Source organism: Gobio gobio (genome assembly GCF_949357685.1).
Source record: "Gobio gobio genome assembly, chromosome: 23".
Taxonomy (NCBI): Eukaryota; Metazoa; Chordata; class Actinopteri; order Cypriniformes; family Gobionidae; genus Gobio; species Gobio gobio.
The window spans coordinates 19,506,363-19,528,730 of record NC_137119.1 but is presented as its reverse complement, the minus strand read 5'-3'; the positions used below and the strand labels follow the sequence as shown (position 1 = coordinate 19,528,730).

The 22,368-nt window shown below is 37.8% G+C and overlaps 1 protein-coding gene across 1 annotated transcript in view; it reads left to right on the top strand.

Moving 5' to 3' along the window:
• Nucleotides 1-2,275: 2,275 nt before the first annotated feature.
• dlgap1b (discs, large homolog-associated protein 1b) overlaps nucleotides 2,276-22,368 on the top strand; it is a gene marked incomplete at its 5' end in the record, with an annotated part of 70,553 nt that continues 50,460 nt past the window's right edge. Inside the window, 4 exons of the mRNA XM_079805470.1 lie at nucleotides 2,276-3,355; nucleotides 9,375-9,589; nucleotides 12,801-12,981; nucleotides 17,014-17,260. Of these exons, the coding sequence (XP_079661596.1) occupies nucleotides 2,276-3,355; nucleotides 9,375-9,589; nucleotides 12,801-12,981; nucleotides 17,014-17,260 (1,723 nt within the window). The remainder of the gene's footprint in view (nucleotides 3,356-9,374; nucleotides 9,590-12,800; nucleotides 12,982-17,013; nucleotides 17,261-22,368) is intronic.

Here is a 22,368-nt window from a genome sequence, read left to right as displayed (position 1 = left end):
ATGATCCTTCAGAAATCATTCTAATATACTGATTTGGTTTGTAGTTTGCCAACTACACATCATGGTCTGTTTCATACAGTAAATAAATAAATAAAAACGCTAATGTTATAATCATGGGTGAAGCTAAACACACTTTAGCCATGATATAGAACATACTGAATGCTCTTGTACTGTATAAAGCCCATCTCACTGGAAGTCATTGATCCCAGTACAGTCATTGATCTTTTGGTAAATGCTCTTAATGAATTCACAGCCTCACAAATGACTTCAAGCATGAACAACTGATTTCTCATTTTGACACAGTAAACAGGATATAGCTGAATAAACAGCAAAATGCGTCAGTCCTTTTCTTTCAGTCTTAATCTGTCTTTGGCTATATCTTTCGCTCCTCTGATCTGTCTTTCTTCATATTTGGCGGGGAAAGCCTGGAGAGGTTTTTCACATGCTAATGTTGGTGTTCTAACATCACTACTGCATTTACTGTTCTGTCTTAAAGGGGTGTTCACACTAATATAACGACAAATCATCATTTTGAAAGAGTATTAGTGATTTTGGAGTTCAAATTTTTGTTTTCATTCACTCTCAGAAAAAAAGGTACAGTGGAGGTACAATTTTGTTCCTTGGGGAACAAAACGTATAGCTGTACCTTTAAAGGTACACAATTGGTCCTTAGGGGACAGTTATACCATTGTTTTCCTCTACTTAGAGCAGGGGTTGGCAAGTTCAGTCCTAGAGAGTCGCTGTCCTGCAGAGTTTGGCTCCAACCCTGAAAGACATCTATAGAAGCTCTTATTGAGAATTAACAGAGGTTTAGATGTTGATGTTTTATTGAAAATGTTTGGTCACCATTATGGTTATCAGTGTTTCATTTAGTTGGGCAGTAGTTTGACTCTTGGCTTTTTATGTGAGTTTGTGGTTTTTGTTGCAGTGATAACAAAACACATAATCTGTATCATAAACAAAAATGATCACGAAGAAAAACATTTGACTAAACTCATCACTGACTAAAAATGTTTATAAATAATATTCACCAACAATACTTTCTTGCCACAGATCAGACATTCTGAATTCTGATTTTTAAATACATTCTAGGGGGAAAAGTTTAGACGCACACAGATATCAAGAATCAGCATATGAATCTCAACAATGGTGACATAATTAATGCTGCAATGCATGCTGGGAGCCATGAGTTTTATACTGTGGTGGCTTAGTCAGTTTTGGAGCTAAACTCTGCAGGACATCAGCTCTCTAGGACCGAACTTGCCTACCCTTGACTTAGAGGTACAAAAATGTACCCTTAAGGGTACCACGCCAGTGACGGCCACTTTTACCTTTAAAAGGAACAATTTTGTACTCTTTTTTTTTTCTCGACAGTATGAGGACAGTCATGTATACTCCCGATCAAATTGTTTTTTTGAAAGAGGTCTCTTATACTCACTGAGGCAGCCTTTATTTAATCATAAAAAAAAAATGAACTTTTATTTCAATGAACTCAAAAATTTAAGGCAACCAGTTTTCCAGGTTACTTACTTTAAGGTAATCCAACAATATATATATATTTTTTACAGTGTAGTCGTCAACTGGCTAGTTGATTATTCTTATATATTTTTTCAATATATATTTTAGTGCATATACTGTATTTAGCATGCTAATATTGTGCTTGGTCTTCCCCTTTTAAAGCACTCCTTCTAAAGCAATACACATTCAGACAGACATTTTTGGCCATTCTGTCAAATCTCATATTGTTTTTTTGTGTCGCACCAAGTTAAGGCAGCATGTCAAGTTAAAAATACTCCAATTTTTAAAAATGTGTCTTGAGAGTCGTGTTCTGTTCCAGTCTAGTGTGCTCATACTAGCTGTTTATGAACACCAGAACACATCTTATGTTCTTAATCGGGGTCATGTGACTCCAACACCAGTCGTCCAGTTGAGACAGATTAGTCTACTATTCATTCAGGCAACCAACTACATCCCTTGTGAGTCATGGTGGTCTGGATGTAACATCACACCCTGAATTGTTAAAACTGTTTTTTCAGTCCTCTATAGTGGACACTTTGTAGTTAAAATATGAACTGATGATTAAATGTATATTGTTTTTCTTTCTCCCTCTCTGTTTTTGTTTCTCTCTCCTTTTGTTCCTCTTGTTTTTCATTATTTCACATAATATGTTCGTCCTCTACGTTACTTTCTGGCCCTCTTGCCTCTTTGTCCATCTGTCTTTCTGCAGTAGGCACAGTGTGTGTGGATGAGGCTGTGAGAGGGTGAGCGTATCAGGATGACGATGAAAGGCTTGTCCTCCAGCCGTAGCCACCACCACACACTCACACACTGCGACCCATCCTACGAGTCTTTGACTCTCCGCCACGACCGACGGCCTTATGTCCTCAACCAATCCCACACGACTGACCAGGGCTTCTACGGGTGCCAGTCTGATCTGGCCAGCAGCACATTTCCACGCCGACATCACGGCTCACATCATGAATTTAAAGGCGAATGCGCCATTGTGCCCTATGTGGGACCGGGGGGCATAGCTGGGGGAACTGGGGGTGGGTGTGGCCCTTGTGGCTCGGTTGCTAGCCCCTCGTCCCTGCTGGAGAAGTTTGACCAGCAGCAACCAGTGAGGAAGGATGGGTATCACACGTTGCAATACAAACGGACGGCGGCGCTGGAGCACCAGCGCAGCGACAGTCCTGGGCGAATACGCCACCTCGTGCACTCTGTCCAAAAGCTGTTCACCAAATCCCATTCCCTGGAAGGTCCTGGTCAGCGCAGCCTCAATGGAAACGACCCCGCCATCCCAGCCGATGCAATGGCTACGGCTGCATCCCACCCGAACGTTTCCTCAATGACTGTAGGCACCCTACACAAGCCATCTAGCAACAAGCGGGGAAAGAGCAAGGAACGCAGTCGCTCCGAGCCCAAACCTCGTGCACGGACGCCTGGGTCTGGTTACTGGAGCTCAGACGACACTCTGGATAGAGAGATCTGTCTCTATCACCAGCATCAACCCTCTGGAGTCATGACCATGGGTCGCCATCCGGACAAATCCCAGTCCCACTACTTCTTGGGACAGAGTTACAACACCCTAGGAGGGGGACGCTCATCCCTGAAGACCTCACGCAGCAACAACGACATCGGAAGTTGTTCCACATGCTACAACCCCCCAGGAGGCGCTCTGACTTTCGGAGGCCCGACAGTCGACCAGGCTGGGCCGCTCGTCAAGAAGAGCTCCTGGTCCAGCACGCTAACGGTGAGCAGGGCCCGAGAGGTCTACCAGAAGGCCACGGTCAATATCGATAAAGCCCTAGTCAAAGCACAGACCTGCCAGCAGGGACGAACCTGCCAGTTTTTACAGGTAGGAGAGAGATTACTCTTCCCTTCATCACCACGACCATCATTGCCATCAGTGTCATTAGGTCTGTTTCCACACCTAATGTGTTTGTGCTGAGGATGCCATGTGTGCCATGTGCATTTGGTTTCTTGGTGTGACATCTCTTCATCTTTCTTTTTGTCTTGTACTTCATCTCTCTCCACGTTTCCCATCTATCAGCGCATGATCTTTCTGCTGTGTTTGCATGTTTGTGAAGAGTGGACATATTGCATGCATGTGCACGTCTTTGTCTGGTCATGTTAGGGGGCTGTTCACAAAGGATGCATTCTTGCGGTCTGTCCGTTTTGTAATTGTTTTTCTTTGATAACGTGCATTTTGATGGATATTGCTAGGTTTTAAATTTGTCTATGGAAATTTATACATTTTTCTAAGCTGGATTGCAATATGCCTCACTGGTTTTTAGTTTTTCTATGACAAAGTGCTAGAGAGATGTCATTGACCATTGAGATGTGTCTTGCTGTTTTCGCTTGAAAACGTGCTTAACAGACTTCTAATAGTACTTCTAATAGTTTTTATGAAAACGTGCTAGATGGTTGTGTTTGACCACTGTAACCGATTATGCTGTTTTTAATCATATTTATATGAAAAGTGTGATAGAGAGATGTATTTGACCTATGCAAACTTAATCGTTTTGCTATGAAAACCTGCTAGATGGCATCATGCCCATTACAATGCATCTCACTGGTGTGACATGTCTTTTGTCATGAACACATGGCGCATCTAATGATACCTGCATTCTGTTTTGTCCATTAGACCTTTGTCTAGCGTTTTTTAACACAACACCATGTCCTGTGTGAATGGCCCCTTATAATGTCAATGTGTTTGAATGTCTTAACATATGCTCAGGACTGACCTGCTGTGTGTTAGCGGCACTGTGACAGATTAAAATGAACTCCGAGACCACGGCTTGTGCTGTGTTTTCTTTGGTGTGGACTAAGGCTGTGTGAAAGAGAGATCATAAACAAATAAATGAAGGATAACTAAGAAAAAAATTCCGCCCGCAGCCCTGGAGATCAGCGAATGTTTGTGTGAAGATTAAGGGGAAAAAAAGGGTTTTGTGTTTGTCCTTCTGCTATCTCTCTGAGTCTTATTTGTTCCCTATGTGACACAGAAATTGAGTCACAGGAAAAAGAAAGTGATGGAGAAAGCAGAACAGGAAAGAGGAGAGCAGTGGAAAAGAGAGCTCATGTTTGGCAACATTACTATTAATAGTAACTATTTAATGTTTTTGAAAGAAGTGTCTTATGCTTATCAAGCCTGCATTTATTTGATCAAAAATACTGAAAAAAAAACAGAAATATTTTGAAATATTATTATGATGTAAAGCTGCATTTTCATCATCCATTACTCCAGTCTCCAGTGTCACATGATCCTTCACCTTCATTCTAATGATGATTTGATACTCAGTTGTTACCAATGTTGGAAACAGTTGTGCTGCTTAATATTTTTGGAACCTTTGATACTTTTTTCAAGATTCATTGATGCGTAAAAAGTTTAAAAGAACAGCATTTATTCAAAATAGAAATATTTTCTAACATTATAAATCTTTACTGTCACTTTTTATTAAAACACATCTTTGCTGAATAAAAGTATTAAAGGGTTAGTTCACCCAAAAAGAAAATTCTGTCATTAATTACTAACCCCCATGTCGTTCGACACCTGTAAGACCTCCGTTCATCTTCGGAACACAAATGAAGATATTTTAGTTGAAATCCGATGGCTCAGAAAGGCCTCCATTGGCACAATGTACTTTACACTCTCAAGACCCATAAAAGGTACTAAAGACATCGTTACAAAGTTCATCTCACTACAGTGGTTCTACAATAATTTTATGAAGCGACGAGAATAGTTTTTGTGAGCAAAAAAACAAAACCTAAATAACGACTTATATAGTGATGACCGATTTCAAAACACTGCATCATGAAGCTTCGAAACATTATAAATCAGCGAGTCGAATCATGATTCGGATCACGTGTCAAACCGCCAAACTGCTGAAATCACGACGTGTCTTTGGTCGATCCAAATCGCTGAATCGATTCGCTGATTCATAACGCTTCGAAGCTTCACGATGTAGTGTTTTGAAATCGGTCATCACTATATAAGTCGTTATTTTTCATAAAACTTTTGAACAGTAGGGTATATTTTTACAAAAGAATCCTATCTTAAATAAATGCTGTTCTTTTTAATTTTTTTATTTATTAAAGAATCCTGAAAAAAGTAAATATAATTTTTTATATATATATATATATATATATATATATTAATAAAATTAAGCAGCACAACTGTCATGATTCCTGTCTTGTTTTCCCCTGATCTTGTGTGGATTTGTGTTAACATGCTTCCTGTTTTACATCATGTTTTGTAGTCCTTTGTAGCTTTAACAAGTTAACAAGAAATACCTGGGGTAGACAAATCAAAGAACTAATCAACAAAGAAAAAAACTACAAAGGACTACAAAACATGACGTGAAACAGGAAGTAACACTAGTCCACACAAGATCAGGGGAAAACAAGACAGGAACCATGACAACAACATTGATAATAACTGAGTATCAAATCAGCATATTAGAATGATTTCTGAAGGATCATGTGACACTGAAGTCTGATGTAATGATGCTGAAAATTCAGCTTTGCATCACAGAAATCAATATTTTAAAGTATATAAAAACCATTATTATTAAATTGTAATAATATTTCACAATATTTCAGTTTTTCCTGTATTTTTTATCAAATAAATGCAGCCTTGATGAGCATATAGACATCATTTAAAAGCATTAAAAATAGTAATGTTTCCAAACTTTTGACTGGTATATATATATATTTGTGGGGTGGTCCCGGTCTGCAGTGGTCAGTATCTATCAAAAGTGGTCCAAGGAAGGAACAGTGGTGAACCGGCGACAGGGTCATGGGTGGCAAGGCTCATTGATGCACGTGGTGAGCGAAGGCTGGTCCGTGTGGTCCGATCAAACAGACGAGCTACTGTAGCTCAAATTGCTCAAAAAGTTAATGCTGGTTCTGATAGAAAGGTGTCAGAATACACAGTGCATCGCAGTTTGTTGCGTATGGCGCTGCATAGCTGTAGACCAGTCAGGGTGCCCATGCTGACCCCTGTCCACCGCAGAAAGTGCCAACAGTGGGCACGTGAGCATCAGAACTGGACCACGGGGAAATGGAAGAAGGTTGCCTGGTCTGATGAATCACGTTGTCTTTTACATCACGTGAATGGATATATATTTAAGAGTAACTTACGAGTATTTAAGTTATGCAAAGTGTAAATGTAATTACTCATGAAATCATAAAGTGAATTGGATTAAAAAAAAAGAAGTTGTTATAACAATGAAAACAGTATTACAATGCAAAGTACAAGGAGCTAGAGTGAAGTATGTGTATGGGAGAGAGTCAGGGAGAGAATGAGAGATGAAGGGAGTCCGGAGAGATAGGGGAACTAAATAAAAAGGCAGAACTGCCAAAGTGCCCATATCTGAGCCCCCATCTGCAGTAATGAGAGTCTGTCTGCTAATAGAGTTTGCTTGACTGTAAGTGCGCAGACTTGCCATGGATAAATTTAGACATCTTAGTTGCCCGTATATAGCTACTTTAAGGTCACGGTCATCCTCATTGCAAACAGAGTTTTCAAGCAGAGCCCATAAAAGTAGCATTCAGGTTTCCTTTTCATCTCTCTCTCTGCACCTTTTCTTCATTTACATCCTCTACTCTTAAAAAAAAAAGTAGAATTCCGTAGAGAGTGGATTCTTTCCCCTGGTCTGAACAATATCTCTCTTTGTTCCTCTTTCTCTTCTGTTTTCGGTGACGGAGGAAAGGTTGTTGGCTTCTCCCCTTAGTAGAGCGTGTGAAAAAGAGGGGAACGTGTGAAAGAATTGCGTTAGCATGCGACGCACATCACGCAGTGAGCCTGCAGCCGGGCTCACTCACTATAGTTCTCCTTCACTGGCCACTAAAAATGGTGGAAGATTTTAAAAGAGACCGAGCCGTGCTGGATAATATGAAATGATTGTTATTCATCTCAGAGAGGTGAGAGGCTTTTGAGGTGAGGGTTTGAGAAGTGCACATTATGTGTGTTTCGTACATGAGTAGTGCAAGTGGGTGTAAAATGTTTTCAAGATCTTTTTCAGATAATGATGTTGGTTGTGTAGAAGTCAATATTGTTTTTGTAGTGGGAGCATCAGGTGTTAGTGTGTGGGTACGGGTTGCATAAGGCCATGCATGTTATGCCAGGATACACTTTTAGCTTTTTGAGTGTATTATCTGATGAGGTTTTATGTGTTACAGAGATGATGTGGGAAGAGATTGAGGAGTCATAGTCATAGCTGCGTCATCTAGTTCAGCAGGGAGGGTTTCTGGTTAATACTTTATCGCACAATAAGCATTTGTGATGTATTAGTTAACAGTTAGTCATTCATAAAGCATTGTTTGTATGTTTTTAAAACCATGATCAGCACATCATTTATTCGTGGACAGTTGCAATTAATTTTTCTGTATTCATGTATAAGGTTTAGGACATGTAGCTTGTTAAACACAAATAGTTTACTTGAATTAGAAAAAAAGATTAGTAATATATTTTATATACATTTATAAATATATTTTAAACATAAATACTTATAACTACAAATGTAATTATTTTGTGCACATAAACACATATGTAGCAAATCATTAGGTTACAAATCATCAGGTTTCCATCCATTTAACTTTTACAGTTTTGTATAATATTTGATTGTATAAATATTTATATTTAGTTTTATAAATATTTCTGTTTCTTCATCAGTATTTAAAAGTGATCAGAAAAAAAGAGAAAAGTTTTCAATGTTAGTGGGAACCACTTTCTGGTGATTTCTGCCTGGATTTGGCCTACCCAAATTTAAAAGCTTCCCATACCCACATACAGTGGTTTAAATTCACAATTTGGTGTCATTTTACAGGAAACCCTTTGAAGTTACATAAAACACTGCTAAAAGTGATGAACATGTAAGAATATGTTGAGATTTTTTGGTTATAAATTCAGTTTTGAAAGTTTGCAACTGATGCCCTGTGGGCTCTAGCACCCTGCAGACAGTTTGGGCTGTTTCCACTAAATTCCAGAAAATACTGGAAAAATGTATTTTGTCTGATATGCTTGATTTATTCAAATGGATCTGAATTGAAAAAGGTTACATTATTCCGTTCAGATTCATTTGAATAAATCTTGCATACATGATCCAGACAAAAATCTTTTTTCCAGTATTTTCTAGTGGAAACAGCTCAGACAACATATAATTAAATGTTTATCACTTTAAGCAGTGTTTTATGTAACTTCAAAGGGTTTGACACCAACATTTTGTATTTAGACCACTGTATGTGGGTATAGGAAGCTTTTCAATTTGGGTTGGCCAAATCCTGGCGGAAATGGTCCCAGAGTAATTTAGTGTAAATAAGCTACTTTGTGTAAAACAAATGACAAAATGACGCAAATGGTACCACATATGAGGTCAGAGCTCCTCCACAGACATTTAAACACTATAACAGCTGTTTTCAGAACATTTATTATCAATTAATAGTTAATTATCAAATATGAAAATAGTTATGAAAGTTTCCGCCACTTAACCTCTTTAACATAAATATTCCCTTGTTAACTAACTGAAATGAATTAGTTTACGCTGAAAAGTACTTACTAAAACTATATTTTTTAAAGGACAGCAAAATTACTATATAAAATGAAAACTGAAAATATAAAAATAAAGGCTAATTCAAAATATGAATAAATTCTATAATACTAAAATAACGTTACCACCATGTTTATATATGAACAAATTAATAATTAAAACATCATTTGCATGAATGAATGTGCTTGTTAATGTTTGAATGATCATATTAATTCACATTCATTCTCTATGATCTAATACATCATTAATTGCTTAATTTGTTTATTAAGTGTTGCAGGCAGATCAGCTGTTGTTTATGAGAAGCTAACTCTCTCTCTGTATGTGCAGGTTCCTCAGGATGAGTGGGGCGGCTTCTCGTCTGTGGGTCAGGATGATGAGATCCCATGCAGGAGGATGAGGAGCGGCAGCTACATCAAGGCTATGGCAGAGGAGGACAGTGGAGACTCAGACTGTAGTCCCAAACCTTCACCCAAAGTCCAGGCCCGGAGAGCCAGTTACCTGAAAGCCACCCAGCCTTCCCTCACCGAGATGACCACACTCAAGTGAGTCTGGAAAAGTATTAGCTTGTGCATGTTGCCGGTATGAAATCGCATGGGAAATTAAATGCATGTACTCTGTATATACGTGAAGCACGCAGGTGTGTGGGCCCACCGATCCGTCTGCAATTTCAATGAACCGTCCTTTTCTCTGGGGTCATTTTAAACATGTTATTTTACAGGCGCTCAACCCACTCCGCATCTCTAAGTGCTGTTGGGATGTGTCTCTAGAGAGGGTGCAGTCCCGTCCTTAAACCTCCCACCTCTCTGTTCACACACAAACGCATACACACACTTGGTGCAATTTCATATAAAATCCCTCCGTGTCCTGAGACTCTTTCCACTACAGTGAAATCCTTTCACTCTCCCCTTTATTAAAAATTCAACAGAACAAAGTCATTTCAAAGGGAATTTTCCTGCGCCTTTAAAGTTCCTACCGACATTTTTTTTTAGTTGCGCACCGTTATATCATCCGAAAATAGTATTTTTTTAATGTAGGAACTGATATTGAGTTCTATTTATCTTATTTATGTTAAACCTCACATGTATAATAGTTGTGTACTACTATACAGTGACAACATATCCTATTTAGACTATATACAATGAAGTGAGTCACTTTTATCCCACAGACTTATTCATGAGAGCAAACTGATTTGCATTATAAAGAGAATACACACAACACTTTTGGCTCTGTTTGTGTGTGTGTGTGTGTGTGTGTGTGTGTGTGTGTGTGTGTGTGTGTGTGTGTGTGTGTGTGTGTGTGTGTGTGTGTGTGTGTGTGTGTGTATGTGAATGTGCGCTTTTGTGTGTAAACTTTGCAAACACAGCATGCGTCTAATGCGAGCCTTATTGCTGTGACAACAGTGTAATAATTAAAGCATTTTTTTTTTTAAAGAAATTAATACTTTTATGCAGCAAGGACATTAAATTGATCAAAAGTTACATTTATAATGTTACAAATAAATGCTGTTCTTTTGATCTTTCTATTCATTAAAGCTACACTGTGTGATATTTTCCCCCATCTAGCGGTGAAAAGGTATATGACCATCCAGTGAATAATAGTTTCTGCTCCTCTCAATTCCGATTTCGTTTTAACTCCTACGGTGGCCGATTTAGTCCAAGATTAACATGGCTTCTAGTTTGACCTCGTCCACATTCGACACGGTGCCATCGAGTGTTAAAACGCGAAAGGCGAAGCTTGAATTTACAGGTATGTCCCTCTTTGGCTAATGTACTTTCAAGATGGAGGGGCAACATGGCGACCGGCATTCGAACCCCTCACCCGTATGTATTTTCAATGGCATATTATAAACTTAGAGAATACTTTATTACTTGAAAGTAAATATACATTAATGAGCACATATATTTTTGAAAGAACTAAGTGTTTTTAGCTAAGAATAAACTAAAAAAGTTACACAGTGTAGCTTTAAAGAAACCTGAAAACATATATCACGATTTCATGAAGCAACTGTTTCCAACATTGAAGTGAAGTGAAGTGACATGTGGCCAAGTATGGTGACCCAAACTCTGCATTTCTCACCTCAGTCATGGTATTGAGGGTGGAAGAGAGCGCTAGTTATTCACTCTCCCCACCGACAATCCCTGCCGGACCTGAGACGCGAACCCGCAACCGAACCCGCAACCTTGGGGTTACCAGTCCGACTCTCTAACCATTAGGCCACAACTGCCCCTAATTGGAATTTAGAAATGTAAACTAAAAGTCCACGAATGATGGCAACATAATAGTCATGATAATTCATATTATATATTTGATTTAATCAAGCATATGTCATCAAACTCCTAATGTGCATGACTCAAGTGATGGCGTTCCAAATGAATCTTTTCATGTACTTCCTGCTCAGTGTATAGGGAACATCAAATATTGCATAGGGACCTTGTGATGGGCTCTTTATCTATTTCTGCTTGACAGGAAGTGCCACAGCATTGCATATTTATATTCAGAGCATTGTGCCTTGTACTCGAACATGGGCACACGCATTCAAACACACACACACACACACACACACACACACACACACACACACACATACTGTATATACTCCCATACACACACATTCATGAAACTGATAAATAATACATAATAAAAGAAGTGGAAAAGTGGCACTTTCTACACTCATTAATACAGTAGACATACACACACGCTCATGTGTGCTTAAACAACCGCATGTATACACCAAGAAAAAAAAAATTGTGTTATGTAATGAATATGCAACCCCCTGAGGCCTGTGCTCATTATACACAGATATTTCCTTTATTTCTTCAAAACAATTCCACAGACTTGCATTAAAGCCGTGAGTCATATCTACAATTTATATTTTGGAGGTTTTTTTATTAGCCAATTTTTTGTCAAGAGACCAAACTTTAAAAGAAAAAGGAAAATTATATACAGCATATATATATATATATAATATATATAATTAAATTTAAAATGAACTAATGTTTATAATTGGTATAATATTTATATATAAAATATAATAGTTTAAAAGCATATTAACTATATCAATGATTTTATCTACATAAAAAAACATATAATGTGAAAACCTGAGATCCTGTTATAATAGTATTTAATGAGATGAGAATACATTAACTTTGTCCTATTTTTCTCCACAATATCAAAATGCATCCTTCCCTCCTCACTGTGCACTTCTGTGAACATCTCTACTATTTTGTTGTGTTTTTTCATTATTTGCTGCTGTAATTGATTTCTTCCATTGTCATCTCTTCCTCTTAATCTATTCCTGTACTTTTCCTGCATTCTTTCCTCTTTGTTTCTCTTTTACTCTCTCTCTCTCTCCACATTCCTCACTCCAGTGAAGAATGACTAATGTGTGTTTTTACTTGCTGTAACTGCATACTATTTTAAGAGCCGCATCCATAATTAAGATTGACTCGACCTGGAGGGATAGAATGTGTGTGTTCATATTTCAAGGACCCGATCACCCATCCTCATGTAAACAAAAGCAGTTGAATGCTAGTACTAATTGTGAGGAGTTTACATTGGTCTCGGATATATGAAGAACACACTAACACACACATAACAAATTGGAGTTGTTTTTAGGTCAGAATTAATGAGTACAAGATCTCTGTTGGAGGAAAACACAGGAACATTACAAGAGTAATCTCACCTCTCATTTCAGTCTCACCCCTCATTAAATTTTATCTTGTACACCTGTTCACGCTCTCTTTCTGTTTGCAGGATCAGTACGGAGTCCCATTCCCCCAAGCTGCAGATCCGGAGTCACAGTTACCTGCGAGCGGTGAGTGAGGTTTCAATCAACCGCAGTTTGGACAGTCTGGACCCGGCCGGTCTGCTGGCCTCGCCCAAATTTCGCTCCCGAAACGAGAGCTACATGAGGGCCATGAGCACCATCAGCCAGGTTGGTCATCGCCCCCCCTCGTTCTGTGGTGGGAATCGCCATTAAGATACTTATCTTAAACCAGTTGGAAAGAGCAACTGGTCCTGGATTAGATCCTAAAGGTGATTTCCAAACAGAACCTTCAATGTGGCCTCTTCAAGGTTTGCAGAGGGGAGGAAAAACAGGAGAAAAAAAATTTATGTTTTTGCTCAAGCAATCAATTCTTGCTCAATCCCATAATCATCTCATGCAATCCTTTGTCATCTCTTCATCCAACCATATTCAGAATCCTAATTCGTATACTATCAGTGCTATATATAGTATGGAAGATTAGGATTAGAGCATCAAAAATCATAGTATGTTGTGAATACTGTGTTAAAGATGCCCAAGTTGGTGTGCTTTTTCAGATGATCATGAGGCTAAAGACCAAAGTATAGGCCTACTTCAGATTAATTTCTTCAATGGCTGCATCTAAAATCGCATAATCTCTTGAGTTGGTACTTATTTTGAATAAGTAATTACTTCACGAACGCTAAAAGTATGAATGTGTGTAGTATGAATGTAATCTGGACGTACTACATTCGCCATGTTGTCATTATCATGTGACCTACCAGCGCCAGACAAATCCTTTCCTGTGGCCTCATGGGATAGTAAAGTGTCCATCGTATGCACACTTCAGAATCTCGCCAGAAGGAGTAGGTCATCCGGGTAGTTTTTGTCTACTCTTTTATGAGTACTTCGGAATTCGGAGTCGGACATACTTATTTTGCCACATACTGTTCTTTGTCTACTATATAGTAGGAAAGTATGTGATTTCGGATGCAGCCCCTTAGTGCCAATTGGGCATCGTTTAAATGCCACGGCCTACCTGAGCATTGTTTCTGACCATGTCCATCCCTTTATGACCACCATGTACCATCCTCTGATGGCTATTTCCAGCAGGATAATGCACCATGTCACAAAGCTCCAATCATTTCAAATTGTTTTCTTGAACATGACAATGAGTTCACTGGACTAAAATGGCCCCCACAGTCACCAGATCTCAACCCAATAGAGCATCTTTGGGATGTGGTGGAACGGGAGCTTCGTGCCCTGGATGTGCATCCCACAAATCTCCATCAACTGCAAGATGCTATCCTATCAATATGGGCCAACATTTCTAAAGAATGCTTTCAGCACCTTGTTGAATCAATGCCACGTAGAATTAAGGCAGTTCTGAAGGCGAAAGGGGGTCAACAGTATTAGTATGGTGTTCCTAATAATCCTTTAGGTGAGTGTATATAACATAGGTCTACCTTTTAACAGTCGTAAAGTAAGCTCTTCATCAAATGTAGTACATACTTAGTAGGCCTATGCGATTTCGATATCAGCTAATCGATATGCAACAAATGGATTTGTGGTGTCAAGACCCAATTTTATTATTTCATGGCAGCTTTTGTCTCAATACTGGGACAAAATTCAACAAGTACATACTAGAAAAATAATTCAAACTGAAATTAAGTACATCTACTCAATCAGAATGGGCTGTTGTAGCTAACTGGAGGAGAATAAACTAGCAACAAAATTAGCATTGTGTGGAGATTGAATTCTCATGTTTACTGTTAGTTTAAAGACTCGAAGGTCATTTTTAAGGTGAGTTGGTGTCAGCAAAGCTATGTAAGCAATTTAAAGTAGTGTTCTTCCATGTTAGCATGTGTAGCTAAGGGATTTTCAAGGTGAGTTTTCAGGATTAGTGTCTGTTGCCATGGGATTTTAAGGTGAGTTTTCAAGATTAGCTTCTGTAGCCCTGGGATAAGGTGACGGGCAGCGTTTACAACCGAGACAATTTTAAGGTGAGTGTTCAGAGCCTGACAGCTCACTCAGACAGACAACAGCCCTAACCTTTTAGAGATCTGTTCCTCCCAACCGCGAAAAAAGACACTGCCCTCAGGCGTTTATGTGGATGTGTGTCTTTACTGCTCCCTGAGGATATATCAATCATTTCAGTGACAAAAAGCTCAGTCAGCTCACCAAAAAAACATCATTCATTGGTGCTTCGTGTGTATACTCAATGTGTGTGGGCATGCAGACATGTGTTTGCGCTGCATGATGTGTGTACATACATACGTGTTGTGTGTAAGTGTATTTCTGTGAGGTTTTGGGAGAGTTTATTTCTTGCTAGATGATTAGCAGACCTTAGTGCCTGTCTGTCTGTAACCTCCTTTCGCCAATGACAAGCCCTCTGCTGTCCTTTCCTCCAATCACAACTCTCCATTAATCTTCCAGTCACAGAATGCTCCAAACAACCTGTTTCCACTTCCTTTTGAACCTCAAATCACAAGACCTTTTCCTCTAAGTTTCTGTGTAAATCCGATCGCACTTCTCCTTGCTGTCATCTCTCACACTGCTTTAGTAGAAAGAGCACTAGCAATGCAGCCACACCTTATATTGCTTTCACTTGCAGATTTCCTCCCCTCTGCACTCTTTTTTTCTGGTATGTTATCTGTATTAGTGTGTTTAACCTTGTTCCAGCATGGATATTATAGGGTTAAATTTACCCTACAAGATAAATAAAAGCTCAGGATTCACAATTCAAACATTTTCCCCCAGCAATTGATCTTAAAGCATTAATCAACCTATTACTCGTTTTGGAATTCAAGGTGTCATGACATTTCAGGCTGAGAAGTTGATTATAAGTCACTGTAAACCCGAATAAGTTGGTAAAACTGTGGTTTAAGTTAAGAAATTAAAAGTTTAAGTTAGCAGAACTGGAAGATTTTTTATTGTGTAGCCTACTCATACATTTTAATTGAAATATTTAAGTAAGCTTATTCATACATTTAACTTAAAATTATCATGTAATCTCAACTTAAATGTTTTAGTAGTCGAAACTTGGCTAGCTTTAACTAGCTAATTCAGTAAATGCTAACTTGCTAATTGGTAACACAATGCTTTGATGGCATTAGCATAGCATAGTTCTTGCTGAATGAGTATGGCAATATTGCACATTTAACATATAACTGTTCTCAAACCAAGCTCATTCTCCCAAAAAAAAACATAACAGAAAGTCTTCCAAATTAGTATAACAAAACATTAAACACCATTGTCTCCCACTTATTATTCTTGCATGAAAAACATATAACACTTAATTTTAGCATTTACTTTCGAGGCTCATTGCAAAGCGTGCTGGGAAATAGAAATCACAGCCCAGTTTCGGTTAAATTTAAGTTTGTCTGAATTAAAAGAAAAAAGTTCATAAAACTCAAAACAATGAAACAATTCAGATTACTTTAAAGTGTGTCAGTTTTGTGAACACAAAAAAAGAAAGTTCTAATATTCATAAAAGTTGATTTGATTGAACTAATTTGTTTAAAGTTTACCCTACTCAAACCAATTATTTATTTTGAGCATTAGGGTTTACAGTGCAGCACAAATTTGTCTTAAACACACTAATACACTTTTTTTATTCTTTGGGATTTTCTTTCTTGCTTTTGTATTTTTTTGTATTTATTTATGCTTGATATTTAAAAACATATTTCTGAAAATAAAAGATTTTCCAACACTCAAAACATTGATATGGCCTCAAATCACCATGGATTGTGAAGTGTATAATTTTACATGATATATTATACTAACATAATTATATGAATATAGTTAAATTATATGAACACAATATGTATATTTTATCACTTATACAAATACATATTTGAAATGTATAAATTAATCAATCAAATTTATATATTATGTTCAAATTATTTTGCATTTTAAAAGTGAATGAGTTGACTATAATGAAAACATTTAGGTTTGTCAAACTTAGGTTTGTCAAACTTGGGTTAATTTAATCTTCAGTTATCTTGTTCCATATTTTACACTGTTCACACATTCCCATGGTAATCATTTTAGTACTGCAATACTGGAGATGAAAACTGCTCATTCAGACAGGTGTACTTATAATATATATAATTACTACAATCTACAATTTATAATATATACTATATGCTATGATTGATCCCCTGACAGAAGGGAGAAGGAGTAATAGGACAGCATGTGGTGACGCGTTGTCTCCCCCTGTAGGTGAGCGAGGTGGAAGTGAACGGGCAGATCGAGGCTGTGTGTGAGAGTGTGTTCAGTGAGATGGAGTCTCAGGCCGTAGATGCTCTGGATCTGCCGGGATCCGGATGCTTCCGCATGAGGAGCCACAGTTACGTGCGGGCCATCGAAAAGGGCTGCTCGCAGGAGGAAGAAGAGGAGAGAGCGGCACGGCAGGCCATCACACCACCTCGAACTACAACTACTGTTAGAACCATCCAGAGCAGTACAGGTACAAGCACATTAAAACTATTATTACTGTAAAGTTTTATTAGTGGTTATAAGGACATGACATGCCACAAATTTCTTTTGGTCCGGTTGTTACGTTTTTTTTTAAATGCAGTGCAATTCATACATATGAATGAACCTCTTTTATGATGGACATGTTTTCAATTTCTGTATTAAAATGTATTTTTATATTTTTTTTGTTGGCATAAAGTCAAAACCACACTGGTGGTATAACTACCTGATTTTGTAACAAAGAAAATTTATTTTAAAAATACTTATATTTTTAAAATATAAGTAATATTTGAAAAGCTTTTCAAACCTTTTTTTTTTTCTTTCCCAAAAGTCAGTGTGGTTTTGGTTGACTGAAAATAATGACTGTACGGAAAATATACTATATTATTTTTTGGTATTGCTTTAGATTACAGCCCAGAAAGTACTGCGTAAGTAAACCGAATTTACAGCGTAATATTTTTGTAATTATAGTGTAACTATAACGTACGTAGGCTATGTGTAGGTATAGTGGAACAACATGTAAAGTTTGGGGAATAAAGGGGTAACAACCTAGCCTGACAAGCCAGACCCAAATCAAGATGTTGGGTCTGGGAACTCACCATTTGCAGGGCTCAATCTGAGGGGCGGGATAAACGGTTGTCTTTTCCTCTGCACGCAATAGGATAACGCTACAACCAACCAAAGCAACAAAGAAGGTGAAGCGGTGCTAGTTGATAGATTAAACTTTCAAACTCAGAACACATCTTCCTTTCTTAAGAATGAATTCAGTGCCGTTCTTTGTTCTTTTCTCAAAGGAAACCTTAACAAGTCGCAGCCAAAGCCGATTCGAAAGACCACTGTTCGCCAGCTTCTTTGTTTACAAGTAGCATGCAGAACCACGACAACTCTGCCAACATTAGTTAAGCCCGCCCACCGACTCTATACACGATGTTATTGGCCTGAACAGAGTTTGATTTTTCCAGTTCGCAAGTCTACGGAGTGTTGCTAGACTACTCTGGCTGCAAATTAGATTTGCTTCCGCTAGGGTGCGTCTAGATTTCTAGGCTAGTAACAACCAGGAAAATGACAAATAATTATACTTTTAAGTATTTTATAACTAAGGGCTAATTATTGTAATATTACGTGGTATGTAGGGATGAGAGTAAAATGCTAAACAACAGAGCAATTAATTATTACACGCCCCCCCCCCCCCATATTAATTTTGCCCCCCCCCCACATTAATTCCCCCCCACCCCACATACATTAATGCCCGTTAATTTTTCACTACTGTCATCTGATGGTGTTTTGGTTCCTTACCATTTTTGCCTTTAGCTTGCTCGTTGGGGGCTTAAATTACTATTAATATTCACAAAATATTATCAAATTAATTATATTGACACTATCAGTTGAGAACACAAAATTTTTTTAAACATTACTGTTATTTTTGCTTATTATTGTGAAGCTGCTTTCAAACAATCTGTAGCCTATAGTGTAAAGCACTTTAAATAAATGTGATTTGACTTGACATTATGGAGATATTACGTGCTAAACAACAATCATTTGGGAGCCATTTAGAAAGAACGTACACTACATACCTTTTTTGTAATAATACGTATCATATAATACATATAGGACTAGGTATAACTATGTGGTACATATTCTATCATTACAGAATATATGATGTAGGTTTTTGCTATGATTTTATTTAGAAATTTAAATCATGGCTACTTACCTGAGTGTTACAGATAATTGGTCTGCTATTCTCTTTGAATGGCATTGCAGTCCATCAAGGTGCAATGTAGTGGAAAATAAGCTTATCTCTTTGCAGCTATTCCCAGAAAATAAAATATAAATATAACATGATAAAACACACTTGCATTTTACTACTTATATACAGTAGCCTATAATTTATATGTTTTGATAGAAAAGTGCATCTGACTTAGTTTGGTCTTCCATGTTTCAAGGCGAGTAAAACATTAATACATTAATTAATTGCTGGCAAACATAGCCTCTTGTTACAACTATGTTACACATAGTTACAGGTTAAGTACATCATCTGCGGACTGTAAATTAAAGTGGTGCTTGTTACCATCTTGTTACACATAGTTACAGGTTAAGTACATCATCTGCCGACTGTAAATTAAAGTGGTGCTTGTTACCCTCTTGTTACACATAGTTACAGGTTAAGTACATCATCTTTAGGCTGTAAATTAAAGTGGTGCTTGTTACCCTCTTGTTACACATAGTTACAGGTTAAGTACATCATCTTTAGGCTGTAAATTAAAGTGGTGCTTGTTACCCTCTTGTTACACATAGTTACAGGTTAAGTACATCATCTTTAGGCTGTAAATTAAAGTGGTGCTTGTTACCCTCTTGTTATACATAGTTACAGGTTAAGGACATCATCTGCATTAAAGTGGTGCTTGTTACCCTCTTGTTACACATAGTTACAGGTTAACTACATCATCTGCGGGCTGTAAATTAAAGTGGTGCTTGTTACCCCCTTGTTACACATAGTTACAGGTTAACTACATCATCTGCGGGCTGTACATTAAATTGGTGCTTTTTACATATGCGGGCTGTAAACTAAAGTGGTGCTTGTTACCCTCATGTTACACATAGTTACAGGTTAAGTACATCATCTTTAGGCTGTAAATTAAAGTGGTGCTTGTTACCCTCTTGTTACACATAGTTACAGGTTAAGGACATCATCTGCATTAAAGTGGTGCTTGTTACCCCCTTGTTACACATAGTTACAGGTTAACTACATCATCTGCGGGCTGTAAATTAAATTGGTGCTTGTTACATATGCAGGCTGTAAATTAAAGTAGTGCTTGTTACCCTCTTGTTCCACATAGTTACAGGTTAACTACATCATCTGCGGGCTGTAAATTAAATTGGTGCTTGTTACATATGCGGACTGTAAATTAAAGTAGTGCTTGTTACCCTCTTGTTCCACATAGTTACAGGTTAAGAACATCATTTGCGGACTGTAAATTAAAGTGGTGCTTGTTACCCTCTTGTTACACATAGTTACAGGTTAAGGACATCATCTGCGGGCTGTAAATTAAAGTGGTGCTTGTTACCATCTTGTTACACATAGTTACAGGTTAAGTACATCATCTGCAGGCTGTAAATTAAAGTGGTGCTTGTTACCCTCTTGTTCCACATAGTTACAGGTTAATTACATCATTTGCGGACTGTAAATTAAAGTGGTGCTTGTTACCATCTTGTTACACATAGTTACAAAATAAGAACATAATCTGCAGGCTGTAAATTAAAGTGGTGCTTGTTACCCTCTTGTTACACATAGGTTAAGTTCATCATCTGCGGGCTGTAAAATAAAGTGGTTCTTGTTACCCTCTTATTACACATAGTTACAGGTTAAGTACATCATCTGCAGGCTGTAAATTAAAGTGGTGCTTGTTACCATCTTGTTACACATAGTTACAGGTTAAGTACATCATCTGCAGGCTGTAAATTAAAGTGGTGCTTGTCACCATCTTGTTCCACATAGTTACAGGTTAATTACATCATTTGCGGACTGTAAATTAAAGTGGTGCTTGTTACCCTCTTGTTACACATAGTTACAGGTTAAGTACATCATCTTTAGGCTGTAAATTAAAGTGGTGCTTGTTACCCTCTTGTTACACATAGTTACAGGTTAAGTACATCATCTTTAGGCTGTAAATTAAAGTGGTGCTTGTTACCCTCTTGTTACACATAGTTACAGGTTAAGTACATCATCTTTAGGCTGTAAATTAAAGTGGTGCTTGTTACCCTCTTGTTATACATAGTTGCAGGTTAAGGACATCATCTGCATTAAAGTGGTGCTTGTTACCCTCTTGTTACACATAGTTACAGGTTAAGGACATCATCTTTAGGCTGTAAATTAAAGTAGTGCTTGTTACCCTCTTGTTCCACATAGTTACAGGTTAAGGACATCATCTGCATTAAAGTGGTGCTTGTTACCCCCTAGTTACACATAGTTACAGGTTAAGTACATCATCTGCAGGCTGTAAATTAAAGTGGTGCTTATTACCCTATTGTTCCACATAGTTACAGGTTAATTACATCATTTGCGGACTGTAAATTAAAGTGGTGCTTGTTACCCTCTTGTTACACATAGTTACAGGTTAAGGACATCATCTGCATTAAAGTGGTGCTTGTTACCCCCTTGTTACACATAGTTACAGGTTAACTACATCATCTGCGGGCTGTAAATTAAATTGGTGCTTGTTACATATGCGGGCTGTAAATTAAAGTAGTGCTTGTTACCCTCTTGTTCCACATAGTTACAGGTTAACTACATCATCTGCGGGCTGTAAATTAAAGTGGTGCTTGGTACCCTCTTGTTATACATATTTACAGGTTAAGTGCAACATTAAACCATTTTAATTATGCTGGAACAGATAAACCTAACTTCAGTAAAATGTATCAACAATGAACTGAATTACAAATTGTAAAAGCACAGTAAAAAAATACCTTAATTTAACTATTTAAAAAGCCTTTAACAGAACCAGAACACATTAAATACTAACAATTTTAAAATAATAAACTGTAAAAAGAACAAATAAAGAGTTAAACAAAACAAAAGAACATCAATTTGAATATTTGAAGAACAAAATAATAACGGCAAAAGTTATTTTTGAGAGGCACCAGCTTGTTTGCCACCTTCATTTGGTCAAATTTTGACTTTTTGGGCAGGACGAAATCAATAGCCGCATGTCGTTTGTGTAGGACTTCAAAGTTGTTCCTGCAGTAGTGGGAGGTTGTGTTATATCTGCCCCCTCTGATGTCACCTGTAATCAGAGAGAATATATATATATATATATATATATATATATATATATATATATATATATATATATATATATACTAGGGCTGGGCAATATATCGCATGACATTGTTAGGCGCATCTCGTCAGTAAAGCCGGTTCCTTGATTAGTAGTAAATCGCCATCACCTGCTTTCAGATAGAGCGGCATTTACTACACAGAGCCGTAGTTCACTGACAAGCTGAGCCATATCGCATTAATTATCGCAGGCGATACGTCCGTGATAATTAATGCGATATGGCTCAGCTTGTCAGTCAGGTTCCTTGTCAATCAAGGAACCGGCT